General features: G+C 39.3%; 1 protein-coding gene across 1 annotated transcript in view; it reads left to right on the top strand.

Annotated features, from left to right (window-relative positions):
* The window catches only part of hcn4 (hyperpolarization activated cyclic nucleotide-gated potassium channel 4), an 84,464-nt gene that overhangs the window by 11,859 nt on the left and 50,871 nt on the right, over positions 1-21,734 (top strand). Inside the window, exon 2 of the mRNA XM_066701906.1 lies at positions 9,809-10,232. Within this exon, the coding sequence (XP_066558003.1) occupies positions 9,809-10,232 (424 nt within the window). The remainder of the gene's footprint in view (positions 1-9,808; positions 10,233-21,734) is intronic.

Here is a 21,734-nt window from a genome sequence, read left to right on the forward strand (position 1 = left end):
CATAACTAAAAGCTGTGTAGCACGGGATTAAGTTCTGCCATCCGCTATCAAACTGTTATCCAGTTATGAGTATCATCATAATGTTGCGCTGCCTCCTGACTATATCATGTGTATGCCAATGTTTAAATTAAGATTTCTTATATTCTGCCAATTATTTATTTGTCTTGCAACTGGCCCTGGCCAACATTCGGCAACCTGCTTTTGATAGTCACCACCCACTTGTCTGCTGTCCCTCTGTTCTGCACTGTTCTTCACAATCACAATTGGTGGTCTTCCCACTCTTACTAATAAGGGGTCAGCTGTTTTGTTTGTCTTTTGAGATCTGTCAGATCTGCTAAGTTAACTGTCATTGCACTGAATCAAGAATTCTTTGGTGATACACTGAGCCGGGAGTATCGCAGCTTGGTGCCTTCAGTGTTCCACCCCCTGCTGTCAATATCCAGCACACAATTCCAAAGGCTGCCAGTCATCTCCTTTGTATTAATTTAGATCTATTTGCTGTTTGGATTAAGTATCAGGTAGCCAGACAGGTAGCCAGACTGGGCTATTGTCTGCTGAATTACTATTTACTACTTTTTGCAATAGTGTTTTCTGAGTAATACTATACCTCAGTGTTTCTTTGTTAGAAGTGTAAAGAGCAACTTAACTTTTATCTGTGTGTGTTTTTTGTCCTGGTATTCATATCAGGGCCAATTAATTAATGATTACAAAGTAACATTGTGTTTACAAGTGTATGAAGCAGTGAACACTTAATTTGCCATTTTGTAAATAATGCTGTATCACAGTGTGATCTAAAAGTACTATAAATTGTACCCTTATACATCTAAATAACACTGGTTAAAAAAAAATACATCAAAGGTGTTTTTAAATCTAAAAAAGGAGTTTCAAATCCATATAGCACAAACCAATAGAACTGAAGTGTGTTTCTTACTCTCTGAAGTATGCCATTATTGTCCTGTTGCTGTGTTTCAGCAGCTTACACTTGCTTTGTGGTACATTAGTACAGGGAGCCTGGGACTCGTCATCTCACTGTTTGTTCAGGCTTTAGTTTATAATCCCAAAGTAACCTATTTTATTGCAGTATTATAATGGGAACTGCTAGATGTTTAAAGCTGGATAAGTTTGGGCCCCAAAGAGTCTTTTTTTTCTTCCTTTTCTTTCAAAGATGATCTGAAACCAGGATCCAGGATTGACATACTCTGTTTGGTGCAAGAAATCCTATTGTGCAGGTGAAACTCACTGCCTTTCCCTAATTTGTTTAACAGGTTTGTGATGACTATGCCGTGAGTTGTAATTAATATTTTCCTGAATACTCATAGTAACAGATGGCCTTACCCAGTCTGAGTTACAGATACAATAATGATGATGATGATATTATTATTATTATTATTATTATTATTATTATTATTATTAATAATAATAATAATAATAATAATAATAGTTTTTGTTCTTCTTCTTATTGCTCTTATTTAATCTTTACATTTGTTAAACCTTATTAATCAAATTTAGATTGGTAATAAGCCCCAGTGCAAAAATAATTATTATTGTAAGCTTCAACTTTCCAGCTTGCGGCCGCATGCACGCTAGGTATTGTAGTGCTGACCCGTCTCTGTCGACTCATGTCAGGCATCCCCAAAAGCAGTTTGTGGCAGATATGATTTACACTGCCTTCCAAAATAATGGCAAATGTTTGAAATGTAAATTGGAATTATTATACATGGAAAAGGTTAATTATAGTCGTAGGGGTGACTTTTAAGATATTCCTTAGCTGTCTATTTTTTATTTATGAATGGTAACTTAATGCATAGCTACCTAGAAAAACATTGTCTTTTATTTATTTATTTGATTATTTTATCAAGAAAATGATTACAAAATGTTAAACCTGATAAACGAGCTGTCATTTAAATTGTATCAGTACTGGCCCAACATAATCCCCCAACAATGAATGGACATGCTTTGTATCTTTGCTTTGTGCACAGAGAAAAGTCTAAACATTAGGCAGATTTGCGAGGCAAATTTTACCTTTCTGTCTCATTGTTAGTGACGTCACTGTGTTAATCTGCAAAGCAATGGAAAACTGAAATGGAACGACCTTGTCAACAGCAGTGATTCTAATTCAGAGAAATCAGACTCAAGGGGCCATGGCTGTGATCACAAGCTGTGACATTTTAACATGGTACGTTTCAGGGTATGTCTTCTATAAACACCAGGATGTTGAAGGCTGAGATAGAGCTGTCCAAGCAGGGGAAGGAAAACTTTCATCCACTGTTTCTCACTGTACTGGTTCACGTTTGATATTGCAGGAGCCCCAGGGATGCACTAAAGGAAGTGCTGAATTTCAATTGGAACTTCTTGTTCAGTGTGTGCACAATTCATATTATATCAGTCAAAGCAACGAAATGGACAATGGCTGGGAATAAATCAAAACTTTGACCCACCAGCTAATAGAAAGCTATGATACTGTACCCTGTGGCAGCTTCATTTTTTGTAAGATGGTACTTTCTTCTACTCATAAATGTAACTGCTATGATTTACAGGTCTGAAGTTTTGATTTAATCCAGCCCCATATATCTCTATATCTATAAATAAAAGCCAGTATAAACTATGAAAATGTTAAAGCTCCCAGAACCAGAAATGCCTGTGGTTTGTGAAGACTGGAGTTTTGTGATAATTTCCCATTCTGGCAGATGCAGCATCTACAAATCCTTCTCAAGTCCATTGCCACATGTACAGGGGAAGCAAATTAGCTTTGTGCAAATACACTTTTCCAGAATTATTAAATGAGTGGTCGGCCAACCACTGCTCTCAAGTACCACTGCAAGGTGTTTTCCAGATTTCATTCCACCTGATTTCTGAGCAGCTTAACTGAAATATTTTCCTTAATTAGTGACAATTGCCACAGTTTCCCAGGGGTATAGCCATTGCATATTGAAACTGGACTGTAGCACTCTTAAGACCAGAGTTTTTCACAGTTTAACGTTTGTCCTTTAATTTCCCTCTCATTCAAAACTGAGACAACTCATGTGTGGCACCATTAAGGATAGCATTAGAAGCTTTTTTGTTGTTAATGGTAATCTCACTGCACAGTGTTGTGCTGACCACATTTTGAGGCCTGTATTCCTCCCCTTGGACACATCAACCCCGACGTCAAGATAATCCTTTAATCTTTCCATACGATAATGCTGCATCCCCATGCAGCAAGGCTCATTAATAAATAAACATTCTGCTTCTAACTGGGATCAATGCCTTGCAGTGGTCTGCTGCATTACCCCCAATAGAATACTTGTGGGAAGAGTTGGATACATCGTTCATGTCAACCACTGCCACATGTAGTGCTGGTGTAGCAGTTACTAAACAGATTGAGTGGAGGAATATCTCTGAACTGTGTGCAAAGTCTCAACTGTTGTATGCCAGCAGTTATGTTAGATCTAAAGGGGGGCCTTAGTATGAATGACTTACATAGGGGTACAACTCTTGAAAGCACCATGTGACCAGTACCACATATGACTATTCGAACTTCACTGAAACTTGTTTCCACATGATTAAGTGATCCCACAGCAAGGACATACACAATAAACCTCACCTTATCAGTCTAGTGCAAATTGTGAATGGTGGGGGTTGTGCTTTCTGTGAAGTGTTTCAGGTCGAATAAATAAATACATAATTGCATTCATAAATCAGTTAAACATATTTCATGCCTACGTGCTAAAATTGCAACTTTCAGCCAATGTATCTTTGGATCAAAACATTTATATAGATAATATAAATTGCTTTAACCAATCTACACCCAAAGAAGTTTATAAACAAGAAACAAACCAAAAAAAAGGTGATTTGGCAGGCTGTTTTTTGGCCTCTCCCATTGGTCAGCAATTCTAGATAAGCTATAACACAATGTAATATAATTCATTTCATGCTTATGCATCCTATTCATGGCTTCTACAGTGAGGGAAAAAAGTATTTGATCCCCTGCTGATTTTGTACGTTTGCCCACTGACAAAGAAATGATCAGTCTATAATTTTAATGGTAGGTGTATTTTAACAGTGAGAGACAGAATAACAACAAAAAAATCCAGAAAAACGCATTTCAAAAAAGTTATAAATTGATTTGCATGTTAATGAGGGAAATAAGTATTTGATCCCCTATCAATCAGCAAGATTTCTGGCTCCAAGGTGTCTTATATACAGGTAACGAGCTGAGATTAGGAGCACTCTCTTAAAGGGAGTGCTCCTAATCTCAGCTCGTTACCTGTATAAGGGTCATGGATGGGCATTCCAGCATGACAATGACCCAAAACACACAGCCAAGGCAACAAAGGAGTGGCTCAAGAAGAAGCACATTAAGGTCCTGGAGTGGCCTAGCCAGTCTCCAGACCTTAATCCCATAGAAAATCTGTGGAGGGAGCTGAAGGTTCGAGTTGCCAAACGTCAACCTCGAAACCTTAATGACTTGGAGAGGATCTGCAAAGAGGAGTGGGACAAAATCCCTCCTGAGATGTGTGCAAACCTGGTGGCCAACTACAAGAAACGTCTGACCTCTGTGATTGCCAACAAGGGTTTTGCCACCAAGTACTAAGTCGAAGGGGTCAAATACTTATTTCCCTCATTAAAATGCAAATCAATTTATAACTTTTTTTAAATGTGTTTTTCTGGATTTTTGTGTTGTTATTCTGTCTCTCACTGTTAAAATTCACCTACCATTAAAATTATAGACTGATCATTGCTTTGTCAGTGGGCAAACATAAAAAATCAGCAGTGGATCAAATACTTTTTTCTCTCACTGTATAAATTCCCTTGAAGCAGTATTAATTTAGGCAATATCCTTTAATTACCCCCCCCAACACAGATTGTTAGCGAGAACACTAAAAACAATGTGCTTGCTGAGCTTGGTTAAGTGTGGTGAACTCTAGAACAATGGTGTCACTCAGAGAGGGAGAGATTAAATGCTGCTTTATCCACACAAAGTGGAATGGAAGGTTGCCCTTTTTTTTGACCCCCTGCTCAAAATCCCTGAGAAGGATAGAAGGGCTTTGATTGAAGCAGTTCCATTTACTGATTACATCACCTGGTTCAGGAAGATAATGGAGGTTTGGGGTTGTGGGTTGGGGGGAGGGAGGCAGTGTGAGGTGACAGTGCACAGTGGTAGATAATGCAGGCATTAGGGCCCCTGGATTCAGGAACAGCTGTCCCCATGCAGTTTGCTGACGCGTGGAGCAAGTGACGCTTTGTTATCAAGAGAGGTTACAGTTTTGGCTCACTCACGTGACAGCCACAGCTTGATAAAAGGGTTATATAAATGGCAAGACATGGGATGGCTAGAAATTCTTGTGTGATAACTTTGAAGTTCTGAGAATATAATTTGAGTGCTGTTAAGACTGGAATGTCTGATGGTATAGTCCCTTTGTAACCAAGTACATTTTACTTTCATTTGCAGGTTTCATTCTTCCTGTTTGTTCTTCACTTTACCACAATCGGTTTGAGACTTTCATTATTATCAGTATTCACAGATGCCTGTAATATAGGTGGCCTGTCTGTTTGTTCTGCTGCTGTGCAACATTTCAAGGATGACAGCATTACTGTAAATAGAAAAAAGGTCCGAATAGTCTACAGGTGTAATCCAAACACCTTTGTTAAGGAGGCGCTTGGAGGTGCTAAGACTGTGCAATCCTAAGGCTCATGGGTAGCTCATTTCATCACTGAGGGGCAGGAGCGGGGAAGGGTCAGACATGAAGGATATTGTGACTAGTTGTGTACCTTGATAAGCTCTCCCTATCCTGTTCCGTATGGTCAGTTCGACCTCTTCTTTGACCTGTTCCTCACTGCTCAGTCATTGATAATACCCCCAGTAAAGAATATGGATAAGTGAAAGGCTGAATGTCCACACTGAGACCTGTAAGCCATCAATATTAGAATGCTGTAGTTGTAATCCATTTTTGAGTGAGCTATGCTAAGTAAAGGTATGGGACAGTAAGATCCAAACCCACATGTTTCAGAGGGCAGTACCGCAGTGGATTGGGATCTCCCTGTTACTTGTTGTAAATCCTGTTGGGTTTATGCTGTGTAATTCCCTCTGTGCCACTTGTCCTTGTGCCATGCTAAGTAGCCTACACCAGGAACAAAAATAGGATGCTTAATGGTCTTATGGTCAATCATAGACACAAATTATTAAATGCACTTACTTACTAAACAGGTTCCCTTTTTGTTCTAACATCCCTTGTCATCTCTGCAACTTTTTGCATGATGGAATGATTTCTGAAAGATGTACAGTGGGGGAAAAAAGTATTTGATCCCCTGCTAATTTTGTACGTTTGCCCACTGACAAAGAAATGATCAGTGTATAATTGTAATGGTAGGTGTATTTTAACAGTGAGAAACAGAATAACAACAAAAAAATCCAGAAAAATGTACTTTGATTTGCATGTTAATGAGGGAAATAAGTATTTGACCCCTTCGACTTAGTACTTGGTGGCAAAACCCTTGCTGGCAATCAAAGAGGTCAGACGTTTCTTGTAGTTGGCCACCAGGTTTGCACACATCTCAGGAGGGATTTTGTCCCACTCCTCTTTGCAGATCCTCTCCAAGTCATTAAGGTTTCGAGGCTGACGTTTGGCAACTCGAACCTTCAGCTCCCTCCACAGATCTTCTATGGGATTAAGGTCTGGAGACTGGCTAGGCCACTCCAGGACCTTAATGTGCTTCTTCTTGAGCCATTCCTTTGTTGCCTTGGCTGTGTGTTTTGGGTCATTGTCATGCTGGAATGCCCATCCACGACCCATTTTCAATGCCCTGGCTGAGGGAAGGAGGTTCTCACCCAATATTTGACAGTACATGGCCCCGTCCATCGTCCCTTTGATGCGGTGCAGTTGTCCTGTCTCCTTAGCAGAAAAACACCCCCAAAGCATAATGTTTCCACCTCCATGTTTGACGGTGGGGATGGTGTTCTTGGGGTCATTCCTCCTCCTCCAAACACGGCGAGTTGAGATGATGCCAAAGAGTTCGATTTTGGTCTCATCTGATCACAACACTTTCACCCAGTTCTCCTCTGAATCATTCAGATGTTCATTGGCAAACTTCAGACGGGCCTGTACATGTGCTTTCTTGAGCAGGGGGACCTTGCGGGCGCTGCAGGATTTCAGTCCTTCACGGCGTAGTGTGTTACCAATTGTTTTCTTGGTGACTATGGTCCCAGCTGCCTTGAGATCATTAACAAGATCCTCCCGTGTAGTTCTGGGCTGATTCCTCACCGTTCTCATGATCATTGAAACTCCACGAGGTGAGATCTTGCATGGAAACCCAGACCGAGGGAGACTGACAGTTATTTTGTGTTTCTTCCATTTGCGAATAATTGCACCAACTGTTGTCACCTTCTCACCAAGCTGCTTGGCGATGGTCTTGTAGCCCATTCCAGCCTTGTGTAGGTCTACAATCTTGTCCCTGACATCCTTGGACAGCTCTTTGGTCTTGGCCATGGTGGAGAGTTTGGAATCTGATTGATTGATTGCTTCTGTGGACAGGTGTCTTTTATACACGTAACGAGCTGAGATTAGGAGCACTCCCTTTAAGAGAGTGCTCCTAATCTCAGCTCGTTTCCTGTATAAAAGACACCTGGGAGCCAGAAATCTTGCTGATTGATAGGGGATCAAATACTTATTTCCCTCATTAACATCCAAATCAATGTATAACTTTTTTGAAATGCGTTTTTCTGGATTTTTTTGCTGTTATTCTTTCTCTCACTGTTAAAATACACCTACCATTAAAATTATAGACAAGGTTTCCTACACATCAGGCAACAGAAAAGCTGAGGAGTTCACCCCCTCCCCTTCTCCACAGTGGTATATGAGTTCCTCCTGTTTTATATAGAATTGTCACATTGCTAAAACACCATGGAATCACGAGAACCTAGACATGACTTTTTTGGATTCTGTACAGGAACTTGCTCAAGGGCATGTTCACTAAATTAGCATTTTGTCTCTCGGGCCTGGAGTCAACTTTCCGTTGCTTGAAAGTGCAATGAGAAGAATGAGCACTGTTGTCTCTTGGTGACCCATCATCTTGTTACACCTGCTTTCTGATCTAGGCAACATTCAACCTCAGCACCTCCATCTCAGATATGACAACAACTAACACAGTGAGAGTTGACATGCTGCTGCTCGATTACTGGCTTACTTCCTTGATAAAACAGGGAAGCAATCTGCTTCCTGTTGTGGGAAGGCAGGACGAGAGCCTGGGAGAGGAGTGGATTGTATCGTGAGTGAGTGAAGAGCGCACAAGAAGCACAGTGGTACTAGGTGCCACACCAGTTTATTATGATAGATACCCTATCATAATTATTATATTGTAAAGTACCTTGGGTAAGGGTGTCTGCTAAGAAACAAATAGTAATTATAGATTATCACAGTAAGCTCTAATATTCTGTAGTTATTACTACAATGAATTATGATAATTATCACTGTACACTATAATTACATTAGATTTCCACACACATCCCATAAATATATTTAAAGCACTTTTGTACTTTTTATTACATTCCTACCTCAGTGTTCTCTTGGTATCTGCTAAAGTGTTTTTTTTTTTTTTTTGTTCTTGGTGTGTAGGAATTTTTGCAGTTCTGACAATGACAAATTTTATTTTTAAAGATAGAAAAACACTAGAGAAATCAAGTTGCTTCTGCGGCATATATTTCCTTGAACATTTTGTAATGCTCCTGGGTTTTAAATCTTAATAACAAGGGTGAATGTGTTGACAGAAATGGTCATCTAAATATAGTACTGTTTGATAACTTTTGAAGCAATGAGTACAAGTATCTTTTGAAACATTGAGATTTCTGATCTTATTTAAAATTAGGACAGTGTTTGTCCAGTACAATGTAATTTGCAAATAGGTGCTGAGAAACTGTTCATTATTTTTGCACCCAAGAAACTACCATTTCTGATATCATCCAGCTCTGCTGTGAAAATACAGAGACTAAATATGATTCTTTAGATTTTTGCACTTTCAATTGGTTCACTTTGGGATGGATTTTTGTGGAAGATCTAAACAAAGTAACATGTTCAGTCAAACCCACTGAAAGACTCAAGCTGCTATCCACAAAATCCTTAGTGTATTAAGGACAGATCGTCCTTGAGGCAAAATAATCCAGTAGTAATTAATTTGTGAAACTGGAAGGAAGAGAAATGTGTAACTAAACCTATCAAATGCTGCAGATGAGATTGCTTTATTAAAAAGTTTCCTAAGAGAGACAGTTGAGCTTTGGACATTCACATTGCTGACCTTTACAATAAACAAAGTGAATTGTCATACAGGTGAAAAATAATCAGTAAATCACAAAATACAATGCCACTATGTTGCATGTGCATTGCAATATCTTTACAATATGCTTTAATTAATAATAATTTATGGACAACTTAACAGGAAGTATATTTCCCACTCTTTTTATGAAGTTCAGTTGATATGGTTCTGATATACTGAAGTGCCTATGAGAATGGGTTTACAGACTATGTGATAGGCAAGCCACATTTCTAGAAAATAAAACCAGAGGGTGCTAGTGGATCTGTGATGAATAGAGAGAGCTACCAATGAACCTCTCATTGGAAAGCATCACAGATAAATTTCTAAATTGTATTAAATAGCTTAATTTTGTAACGTGGCATATTGTCCCCAATACTAGCATATTGAATTAAGGGAATGTGTGCAAATGCCATGCACTCAAGGAGAAACACTTTAACTTTTGGTGTTTCCATCCAAATGGTCATTATTTCCACAGTGTCACCCTTGAGGTAAACATGAGTGTAACATGTCCCCCTTTCTGTAGGTTCTACTGGGATCTGACCATGCTGCTTCTGATGGTGGGCAACTTGATCATTATCCCCGTGGGCATCACCTTCTTCAAGGATGAGCACACGCCCCCCTGGATCGTGTTCAACGTTGTGTCGGACACCTTCTTCCTCATTGACCTGGTGCTCAACTTCCGCACGGGCATCGTCAAGGAGGACAACACCGAGATCATCCTGGACCCGCAGCGCATCAAGATGAAGTACCTGCGCAGCTGGTTCGTGGTGGACTTCATCTCTTCCATCCCTGTGGACTATATCTTCCTCATCGTAGAGACCCGCATCGACTCGGACTTCTACAAGACAGCCCGGGCTCTGCGTATCGTCCGCTTCACCAAGATCCTCAGTCTGCTCAGGCTACTGCGGCTCTCACGCCTCATCCGCTACATCCACCAGTGGGAGGAGGTAGGTCATCTGGGCTGCTCACACAGGAAAGCTGCACCACCTTTTTCTCGAACAATGTCTAGCCATAGCCGTGTCCTTCAAATCCGGTCCTCGAGGATGACCGCATTTCTGTCTTTTGCTTCCACCCGAGATCTCAATTAATTATCTGCTTAACAGAAGCGCTTTCCTAGGTCTCATGTAGGTGATCATTGGTTTATAGAGACCTATGAAACCTGCTGTGTTGTGGCCCTAGAGGACTTGATTTAAAGCACACTGATCTATGCTAAAGCCAAGGATGGGCAACAGAGTTCTCTGCTTTTCCTTGCACCTCAGATCTTTATTACTAAACTGTTAAGTGATTAAGCATATGTGCATAATGCCAGATCCCTTGTTCTTTCCAAGGTATTAATTGCTTCCTATTGAAAAGTTACACCTGCGGGGATCATATGGATACCACTTTTCTCAAATGCCCATTTCAAAACCTGTTGCTAGTTTTCATTTGTTATGGCCTCCTTGCCTCAAGAAGGAATTGTAACCTCTCTTTCCATATCATACCACTTGCTTGAAGATGGTTCTTTACTGAAATTGGAAGACAAGTACCTGTTGTTTGGGTAGATTTGGACTTTCCTACACCATCCTAATGATGGTAGTTTTGCCTTGCCTGCCATTTTCGTTGCATGACTAAAATATTATTCCTCATCAGAATAGACAAATTCATCATATATCTTTCAATTTTTCCTAGGAGTCATGGTAACTAACCTTACAGTCCTACTTTCTTTCTGGAAGTAACTGGCAAAAAATGGCATTAATATTGTTTTTTTTTTTAAATGTATGATAAACATTTGCCAAAGGTTATACAATATTCCTTTCTAAGTAGGATTTTAATAAGAGTCCAGTGGCCCAATGACCCTGACTTCCACTGAGTTTAAAGGATAATTGAATTCAAATTCCATCTGCTTTCATAAACTTCATTCTGATTTGTCGTTTTTTTTCTTTCAGAGGAGCTCACGTAGGGTTGTGTTTAGAATGATAATGGAGTTTTCCTCCTGCAAAAGTTGCACCTATTAGGCTGGTATTCTCTGAAGCAACAGTCAGATCACCAGCCGTAAAATTGATTTTCATTTCAATAAGTCTGGTTTCTTGAACATGCTAGGGGCTAGGAATTGGCCTTCCAAAAAATGTTGAAATGCAGTGATTGCATTATAATGTATAGCATAGATAAGAAAGTTGACATGGAAAAAGTTGAGATAACAAAAAAAGGAACAAGAGACTACAGAACAATAACCCACCATCCATAACATCAATCACTTAATCACAAGATATTTAAAAAATAAAAAAAACTAACGATTTCTGCCACCTTGTGAAACCATGATGTATTCTACCAAAGCCAGGCAAATTGAGGGCAAGAAGAATTGATCAGCAGGGCCTTAATTCAGCAGGGAAATATCTCAGAATGACTCAGCATGTCAAAGTGTTTCCCAGATTGCCAGACATATTCAGACACTGGCAGGGAAATTAGTTCCCAGTTGGAGACCATTTTCTGACTCCCCGAAGCAGCTTACCTTTGTGCTTAGGGGGGTTGTCCTTTTATTGATACTTTCTAAGGCATTTCTTAGTGAACAACGAATGTTAAAAAGCTTAACGCACTAAAGTGTTTTAGTTCAATAGAGTTTCCTTTTCTCTCTAACATCTTCTGGGTTTATGTTATAAAGTACTTGTCACCACTCAGTGAATATTAGCACTAAAAGTATCCCAGTGTGATTTTTATTTTGGAGCAGTGAGTTTGGTTTTCTCCTTTTTTGACAGGTATAGAGCAAATCTTAGCACAAAATACGTTTGCATTCAGCTAAGTATGAGTCATTTTTATTCCCTGCTGGGACAGAGGAGAGGATGCATAGTTAAAGGATGATTTTAGTAGGGCTCCATTAGTGGCCCTTAACATTGTTCACTATGAGTTTTGGCTCATAACAACCCTTAATTCTACACTTTGTACTGTGAGATAAGAAAGGGCATTTTTATTCACAAATACATCTTTAGATGCATTATTTAGATGCTTTGTCATCAACCACATTCATACCACATATTCGTGTTGTATTGTTCTCAGCTCTGCATGACCTACAACACCTATCATTACCACATTTTTAGGTATGGTCCTTTTTAAGTCCCTTCCTGAAAGCTAGTGAGGTCAACGTTGGATTGATAGTTCTATTTTTAATGTGTTGGCATGTTCAATAAAAAAATGTACAGGGCTGGGTGCGTGGCAGCGTTTTAAAATGCAAAGAATAGTAATTGTGTTGTTCCATCTACTGAGTTTCAAATGTGAGAAATAATGTAAAACTCCATGTTAATATTAGCACCGTAACCAATAGCCTCCTTAACATGCGTATACACACATTTATCAATGTGAAAGAATGGAAATAAGCCAGAGAGGTACTGAATGTATGCTTGATGCTATCAAAATGGGAAAGGCTGAATCTATGAATCAGTGCCCACAGTTTCCAATGTGTGCTCACACTGTTCTCCCACACTTCCCAGAGCACTGCCAACCTCGAATCAAGTGCGGTCTGGTTTTCACAACTCAGAGGCTAGGATGCCTGTATCAGAGCTAAATTCAGCTCATCTGTAAAGTTCATATTCTCCACTCTCCCCTCTGAGAGGGCGCAGGGCTTTGAATGTGATTCGTATAGAAGGTCGTGTCAGGATGGTGCTGAAACAATCAGCCACGTAGCTAGCAGCTACAATTTAAGCTACTTTAAATAGCCCTGCTGCACATCACACTTGAACACTGACCAGACATCTTCTGCCATTTAGACTTACGCCTCACCATTTCCATGGTCAAATCTGTCATTTCTGTGCCCCCCCCACCACCACCTAAGCGTGCGCTTATGTCCACAGGGAGAGAGGATGAGAGTCATTTCACGTGTGACCACTGTACAAACTGTACTAGAGTCTCTGGAACTGAAAGACTATTGATTTAACCTCCTAAGTGTCTTGGGCTAGCTATCTCTGCTTTTGTTTGCTCCTGCCCATCCCACCCAAAGTAAGCAAATGGAGATGTTCAGCAGGATGACTTAACACTTTTCCTAGGGTCAAATGTGACTTAATAAAGACAAGACTGAGAAAATACCAGAGCATTGGAATTATGTATCCTTTGTAAAAATAATAATAATAAAAATAAATATGAATAATTGTTATTAAAAAAAGCAAGATGGAAAAGAAATAATACAAATTCAATTTCCAGGGTCCCTCATCCATGCTGGCACAGTAACAACACATTTAGACATGCATCGCATCCTGGCCACTAATGATGACTGTTTGTGATTGTTAGGTACAAGCCTGTTCACAAGAGTGTGTCTGTTAGCATTATGAAAGATTCTCTGATGCAGTGCTTGAAGTTATAGTTGAAACAAAGATCAAATGAACCCCAGCTGAACATGCAAATCAGGATCTGTTTCTCCTCAATCTTACATCTTTTCCTTGTCTCTTTTTTTACTTGAAACAAGGGGGTGGGAGAGGGGGTTAATTTAAAAATTGGGGTCACTTCTAGTGCGTCTGGGTTGCTTATATTCAATTTACCTTAAAAGTCATCAGTGGAAGCCAAGCAAGGACTAAGATGGAATAGAAGGAGAACATCAAAGGCCAAAAAAAGGCATCCTTGTTGAATCAGTGTAACTCTTGTCAGTGTATCTGAAGAACACGGTGTGGGATATCAAGGAAAATGAAAATACGATGGTGTGACGCTTTGTGTTTTCCTGTTGCTCGGCTGATCTCTGCGAAGGGATGCAGTAAATCAGAATGCGCTTTGACAGTGCTAAGGCAAATATTTTTGTTATTTGGCTGATCTCGTAAATTAAAGTGTGTTGGGCAGACGAGTTTACTGGGAATACAGCGTTATCTTAGTGTCTTGTGTAGTGTAGTGTAGTGTAGCTTATATTTAATGAAAACCTCCCACAGACTATACAGATGGAAGGGACACAGGCAGGACATTTTACAAACATTGTGTTCTGGTGTTCTTTGGTCAGTGACTAGTTCTCTATGTACAATGGAACAGGAATGCTTCAGCTTGGCAGCCCTGTTGTTGTATTCATGAAATCCACAGTGATCTTGAGTGCAGGTTTATCTGTGTTTTCATTCCAAAAACAAATATTCTAATTTCTCAACAGTTCTGTCAGCTACATTTCAGAAAATGTAAATGTGTAGCTTATATTAAAGCCCCCCCCCCCCCCCTTTTTCTCTCCTGAAGAATCTACATTTATGAATTACTGAAGCTACATCAGACAAAGGAAACATGTAGGATTCCTGAAAGGATTTCACTGATTTGAATTCTGTGACGCATCCTTGAGTTTCCATTAATAGCTCATTGTTAATAATTGAGCTCATGTTTGAGATTAAATAAATAGTTATTTTGCTGTGTTTTCCACCTCATGCACTTTATTTATGAAATGCAATGCAAACCCCAAAACTGTACCAGAAAGAAACAGATAGCCTATTCTTTGCTTTTACTTATATACTTTAGCAAGTGGCTTATTTTTACATTTATGCTCCTTTCCTGCAGACCTCATATTAAACTGCCGAACCAATAATAATAATATTTAATAATAATAATTCAAATTGAGAGAGAATTTTGCTCTGGAGCTAAAAGCTTTGTAAATTGCCCTGTTAGACTGTATGCCACTTGGCACTTTTCCAGTTGTGTGCCACACATTCTTAATTATGACCCACATTTCCATTGAAGATAATAGCATATGGGATGTAGGTTACTCTCCCAATTCTACTGTTTGGAGCAAAACTGCTGAGCAATAATGTATAACATTGTTAATGTTACCAGGGATGAGTAGCCACTTTTATTCACAATAAATTGTACTGAAGCACAGATATGCTATGAAAAATATGGCTTATTCTATTCATGTAGAGAAGAGATATCGATTAATCCGGGGATGATGGCAGTTACATTAATATGCTCTCTGTTGTCTCAAAGAGGCCTTTTTATTGTGCTGCAAAACCCTGCCTAGTTTTAATTGTCTCCTGTAGATGAAGGGTGACTTGAATTAAATGTACCCATGTGTTTATTAAATGAAATTCAAATTCATGTATTGAGGACAAATCCCTAGAGTAACCTAAATAAAGCTGCCCACAATAAGGCCAGCTAGACTCAACCTTAATACCACATCAGTATAAACTCAGGCTGTTTAAGTAGCCCTAAGCTGCTTGTGGACATTTTCAGATCTACCCCCCCCCCCTCTATTTTATAACATGGCATATGTTAAGTGGCAAGAATTAAAGCTTGGGACACAATACTAAGACATTTATTATTATTATATCTAGCCTTGTTCCAAGATCATATTACTCACAAGTGAAATGCATTATTTTGCTGTTGCAGATTCTAACGGGGCCTGCTGCTGGATTCCCCAGTTTTTCATGAAACTCTCAGGAACACAAACCTCCTAATGATCAGTGATCAGCAGGATCATGTATCTTGGTGATCTCTGACGAACCCTCCTGTGTGAATCAACCTATATACCTACACTTTAAAGAGCAATCCCTTTCATAATGTCAGCTTGCATTTGTACAGGGGATGTGTCCTTGAGGCTGCTGTCTGTCTGATGTCACTTGCAGCTGCTACAAAGCACTCCTTCCTCAATGGCTCGAGTCTGAGCAGTTTCTTGGCAAATTCCTGAATGATCAGACATTCTAGTTATCACAACAGCATTCAGCCAAAGAATGACAAGTGTCTATTGAGGTGAACAACACTTTGGCATTCGAGATATGCATTTGTGGTCATCTTTTAGAAGAAAAAAACATACGGTTGTCTCTACCCTTGCTTACATATTCATTATCTCAGCTATATTGATAATGTATATATATATATATATATATATATATATATATATATATATATATATATATATATATATATATAATCAATAAGATACTTATTTGGTTATAAAATAATCCATATAAATGCCTGACGAGGATATAGAGGAGCCCTTGACTCAGGGAAGGTTCTAAGCTATGAGAAAAATCTTGAGACTGCATTGAGATCTTGAGACTGAACAAATAAGCATAGGGGATAAAATGTTTAAAATAAATTCATATTGATTGGAAGCTAATTAACATTCCGGTTGAAGAGGTTCTATTGGACCCTGATATACACTCACCTAAAGGATTATTAGGAACACCTGTTCAATTTCTCATTAATGCAATTATCTAACCAACCAATCACATGGCAGTTGCTTCAATGCATTTAGGGGTGTGGTCCTGGTCAAGACAACCTCCTGAACTCCAAACTGAATGTCTGAATGGGAAAGAAAGGTGATTTAAGCAATTTTGAGCATGGCATGGTTGTTGGTGCCAGACGGGCCGGTCTGAGTATTTCACAATCTGCTCAGTTACTGGGATTTTCACGCACAACCATTTCTAGGGTTTACAAAGAATGGTGTGAAAAGGGAAAAACATCCAGTATGCGGCAGTCCTGTGGGGGCGAAAATGCCTTGTTGATGCTAGAGGTCAGAGGAGAATGGGCCGACTGATTCAAGCTGATAGAAGAGCAACTTTGACTGAAATAAGCACTCGTTACAACCGAGGTATGCAGCAAAGCATTTGTGAAGCCACAACACGTACAACCTTGAGGCGGATGGGCTACAACAGCAGAAGACCCCACCGGGTACCACTCATCTCCACTACAAATAGGAAAAAGAGGCTACAATTTGCACAAGCTCACCAAAATTGGACAGTTGAAGACTGGAAAAATGTTGCCTGGTCTGATGAGTCTCGATTTCTGTTGAGACATTCAGATGGTAGAGTCAGAATTTGGCGTAAACAGAATGAGAACATGGATCCATCATGCCTTGTTACCACTGTGCAGGCTGGTGGTGGTGGTTTTCTTGGCACACTTTCGGCCCCTTAGTGCCAATTGGGCATCGTTTAAATGCCACGGCCTACCTGAGCATTGTTTCTGACCATGTCCATCCCTTTATGACCACCATGTACCCATCCTCTGATGGCTACTTCCAGCAGGATAATGCACCATGTCACAAAGGTCGAATCATTTCAAATTGGTTTCTTGAACATGACAATGAGTTCACTGTACTAAACTGGTCCCCACAGTCACCAGATCTCAACCCAATAGAGCATCTTTGGGATGTGGTGGAACGGGAGCTTCGTGCCCTGGATGTGCATCCCACAAATCTCCATCAACTGCAAGATGCTATCCTATCAATATGGGCCAACATTTCTAAAGAATGCTTTCAGCACCTTGTTGAATCAATGCCACGTAGAATTAAGGCAGTTCTGAAGGCGAAAGGGGGTAAAACACAGTATTAGTATGGTGTTCCTAATAATCCTTTAGGTGAGTGTATATGTCATATGATATGCTTTTGTCATGCCCAGTTGAAAAAATTCCACCCTATGACATTTGTGACCTTGTAGGCAACTCTTGGAGACAACAGGAATGTTTATACTACATATAATGATATGTGTACCTTTTCCACTACAAATGTCAAGGCAAAGAAAATGTTAATGTTTGGAGAAAGAGGTGATAGAAAGTCTCTATCTGTTACATTTGCATTCCCAAGAGAAAAAAGCCTTCTCAAGACTTGGAGAAAAGGAAAAATACACAAAGTCCATGAATAACACAACTTGGTAAATTTGGATAAGTTCAATACGTTTTGATCAATACTCAGATTTCTCACAAGCCAGATGAGATAAACATTAGTTAGAATATGATGTGTAATATGGAAATGGGAAGCTTTCACTGAAAGTTTCAGACTGGCATTCAGCACCTCCATAGGAATAAAGAACATCCCATGATGCCTCTGATGTTGAACATGCAATCTGGGAAGGGTTTTCATGACCACTGAGGTAATTCAGTTAATTTTGTAGTGACTTTGTTGTACCTGAGTTTTAATTCTTAATGGAGTTTAAAACTAATGATCGGCAGGAGGACACATCCCAATCTCTGTCACTCTTGCTCCTAAGCAGGACCAGTCAGATACTCCCTCGTATACACACACAAAGCATAAGTATTACATGAAAAGCTTCCCTTCCCCTGCGTCAGTAGCTTCGCTTATCCAAGAGCCATAACTGTAATCCCCCCGCAAAACACTGCACTATGAAATTGCATCTCTGATGCTTGTTTTTCGAAATGGATCTAACAAGTAGATGCCAGAGAACTGATGAGTCTACTCAAACATCCAAGTCACATTATTGTAGATTGCTTTGTTGCTTGTTGATGTATTTTTCCGTGGGAAACCATGAGGGATGCTGCAGTCAGTGGATAATGCTGCCATTGAAGTTCTGATGGTACAGAACACTGAATCAGAGGGAATTAATATTAGTTTCTTCAGAGTGCAGGGACAATACACCATTATATGCAAGAGTTAAATGTAATCGTGGGCCAAATATGTGTGTTCCCTATAGGTGTTTCAGAAACCACTTCCTATTGCAGCACTTTATGTAACTCTGAGAATTTATTTAATATTCACCTGTGCACAATGCATCCCATTAAAGTGAGTGTTACAGTTTGAAATTTAAAAGCAGCGAGTGCAATATGTGACTTTGTGGTCACACTGCATATTGGAGTCTTCAAAGCTTTGCAGAAAATACCATCTGTGTTTGTTTGCCGTGCTGAGTGAAGGGAGTCCACTTCTATTAATACTGGCATTTTGGGATGCTTAGATTTATGGCTTCAGAACACTGAGGGCTTTGCAGTGAAGTGAGTGGGTTGGGAGGATTTCTCTGATGGCTATGAAAATCCCAGATATCTTTAATAAAAAATAATCTATGCAAGAAAAGCAAGATGAGCCCTAGTTGAGCCTCGGACGGGTATATTTACGTCAATCATTCTAACCTGAAATTGTTTCTCAATTTCTTTCACTCATTTCATATTGATGTTTAACACCCACAATATTTGATTTAGATCCTTGTTTACTCCTATGACATATAATAATGTGTTTTTTTAGTTTGCTTGTTAACTGTTATCCTTGATTGCTTCAGTAAAACCGAGCTGTATAAATGGGTAATTGTATGTAAACATTGTAACAATTGTAAGTTGCCCTGGATAAAGGTGTCCACTAAGACATTTAATAATAATATTTACAAAACACAATTTTCATACATTGCTCTTCATGCTTACTACTCACAGTGCTTACTGTTTAGTGAGTGAGAATCAGGATGGTTAATTATTTGATGCAGTTTGTTATACTTTCTGCTTCAGCCTTGTGGTTCCTCACTTCATTGCAGCATTGATGTTTTTAATTCTTCATAGAATGTTGAAGCTGAAGGTAATTCCTGGATTTCTCTAAATAATCTGGCCTTGAACATACATAGAATGGAGGCTGAGCAGCTTCATTTCAAGACACAATTCAGTATGAGGTCCATTTGAACAGAGATGTACTGTTTTTCCAGTTACAAGTGAAAGTGAGGAAACTAGTGTGCAGGGAAGATGAAACTGGAACTTGGAGGTTAGAAATTCTTGAAAGCAAACAACAAAAACTAAAACTAATGACTTTCAATTAGTCTGAATGTATACTGCATGAGAAGTCAAATTCAATTGTACTTTCATTTGAAGATTGTTTTTTTGGATTGAAGAGTACATCCCCTGTGGGAAGTATTTATGAGGAGCACACTCCCAAAATATATAAGTTATGTAAATGTGACCTTTTTTCTATTTGCCCCTCTTGAGTGCCTCCAATGAATTCAGATGGTTCTCAACAATGTTTCATAATTTTTTAATATTTTAAAAAGCATATGCTTCTATAGATGTTGCTTTCCTCTCACAAAACTGAAAAGAAAATCCTCAATTCCTTGGTGTGTTAGCTTAGTCACAGAACTGCAGGTTTAGAGATAAAAAAAAAGACAATTCTCATATGCAGGAATGTTGAATAGCCTATTCTTGAATGCAGTTTGAAGGTTTCCAGTTATACTGACAAATCATCCAGGACTGATGATTTGAAAGTCTTTTTTGGCTTATTTAGTCACCACGGGTAACGTAACAGACACATTTTAGGGACTTAGAGCAATTAATTACTTTCTTTAAGAAAATAGTCCAGCCTGAAAGTTACAATATACATCAATAAATGGGTGTGTTACAGTGAACTACAATGGGAATTATTGACTTTTTCTGGTTCATTCCCATGCAGTGTATTAAATGTATTATTATTTGTGTTTATATGCTTATATTTACTATAACTTTATTTGTCATACCCCCACCACCCTCAACACAATGCAGACCTGTATGTCAGAGCTGGCAATTCAGGGCTATAGTTGATCAAATTAATGTTACTAAGTAAATACCTTGTCAGTGTGATTTGTTTTATGTATGTATGTATGTATGTATGTATGTATGTACAGTGAGGGAAAAAAGTATTTGATCCCCTGCTGATTTTGTACGTTTGCCCACTGACAAAGAAATGATCAGTCTATAATTTTAATGGTAGGTGTATTTTAACAGTGAGAGACAGAATAACAACACAAAAATCCAGAAAAATGCATTTCAAAAAAGTTATACATTGATTTGCATGTTAATGAGGGAAATAAGTATTTGATCCCCTATCAATCAGCAAGATTTCTGGCTCCCAGGTGTCTTTTATACAGGTAACGAGCTGAGATTAGGAGCACTCTCTTAAAGGGACTGCTCCTAATCTCAGCTTGTTACCTGTATAAAAGACACCTGTCCACAGAAGCAATCAATCAATCAGATTCCAAACTCTCCACCATTTCCAAGACCAAAGAGCTGTCCAAGGATGTCAGGGACAAGATTGTAGACCTACACAAAGCTGGAATGGGCTACAAGACCATCCCCAAGCAGCTTGGTGAGAAGGTGACAACGATTATTCACAAATGGAAGAAACACAAAATAACTGTCAGTCTCCCTTGGTCTGGGGCTCCATGCAAGATCTCACCTCGTGGAGTTTCAATGATCATGAGAACGGTGAGGAATCAGCCCAGAACTACTTGTTAATGATCTCAAGGCAGCTGGGACCATAGTCACCAAGAAAACAATTGGTAACACACTACGCCGTGAAATACTGAAATCCTGCAGCGCCCGCAAGGTCCCCCTGCTCAAGAAAGCACATGTACAGGCCCGTCTGAAGTTTGCCAATGAACATCTGAATGATTCAGAGGAGAACTGGGTGAAAGTGTTGTGGTCAGATGAGACCAAAATCGAGCTCTTTGGCATCATCTCAACTTGCCGTGTTTGGAGGAGGAGGAATGACCCCAAGAACACCATCCCCACCGTCAAACATGGAGGTGGAAACATTGTGCTTTGGGGGTGTTTTTCTGCTAAGCGGACAGGACAATTGCACCGTTTTGCCACCAAGTACTAAGTCGAAGGGGTCAAATACTTATTTCCCTCATTAACATGTAAATCAATTTATAACTTTTTTGAAATGCGTTTTTCTGGATTTTGTTGTTGTTATTCTGTCTCTCACTGTTAAAATACACCTACCATTAAAATTATAGACTGATAATTTCTTTGTCAGTGGGCAAACATACAATATCAGCAGGGGATCAAATACTTTT

This window comes from Amia ocellicauda, chromosome 4 (assembly GCF_036373705.1).
Source record: "Amia ocellicauda isolate fAmiCal2 chromosome 4, fAmiCal2.hap1, whole genome shotgun sequence".
NCBI classification, from domain to species: Eukaryota; Metazoa; Chordata; class Actinopteri; order Amiiformes; family Amiidae; genus Amia; species Amia ocellicauda.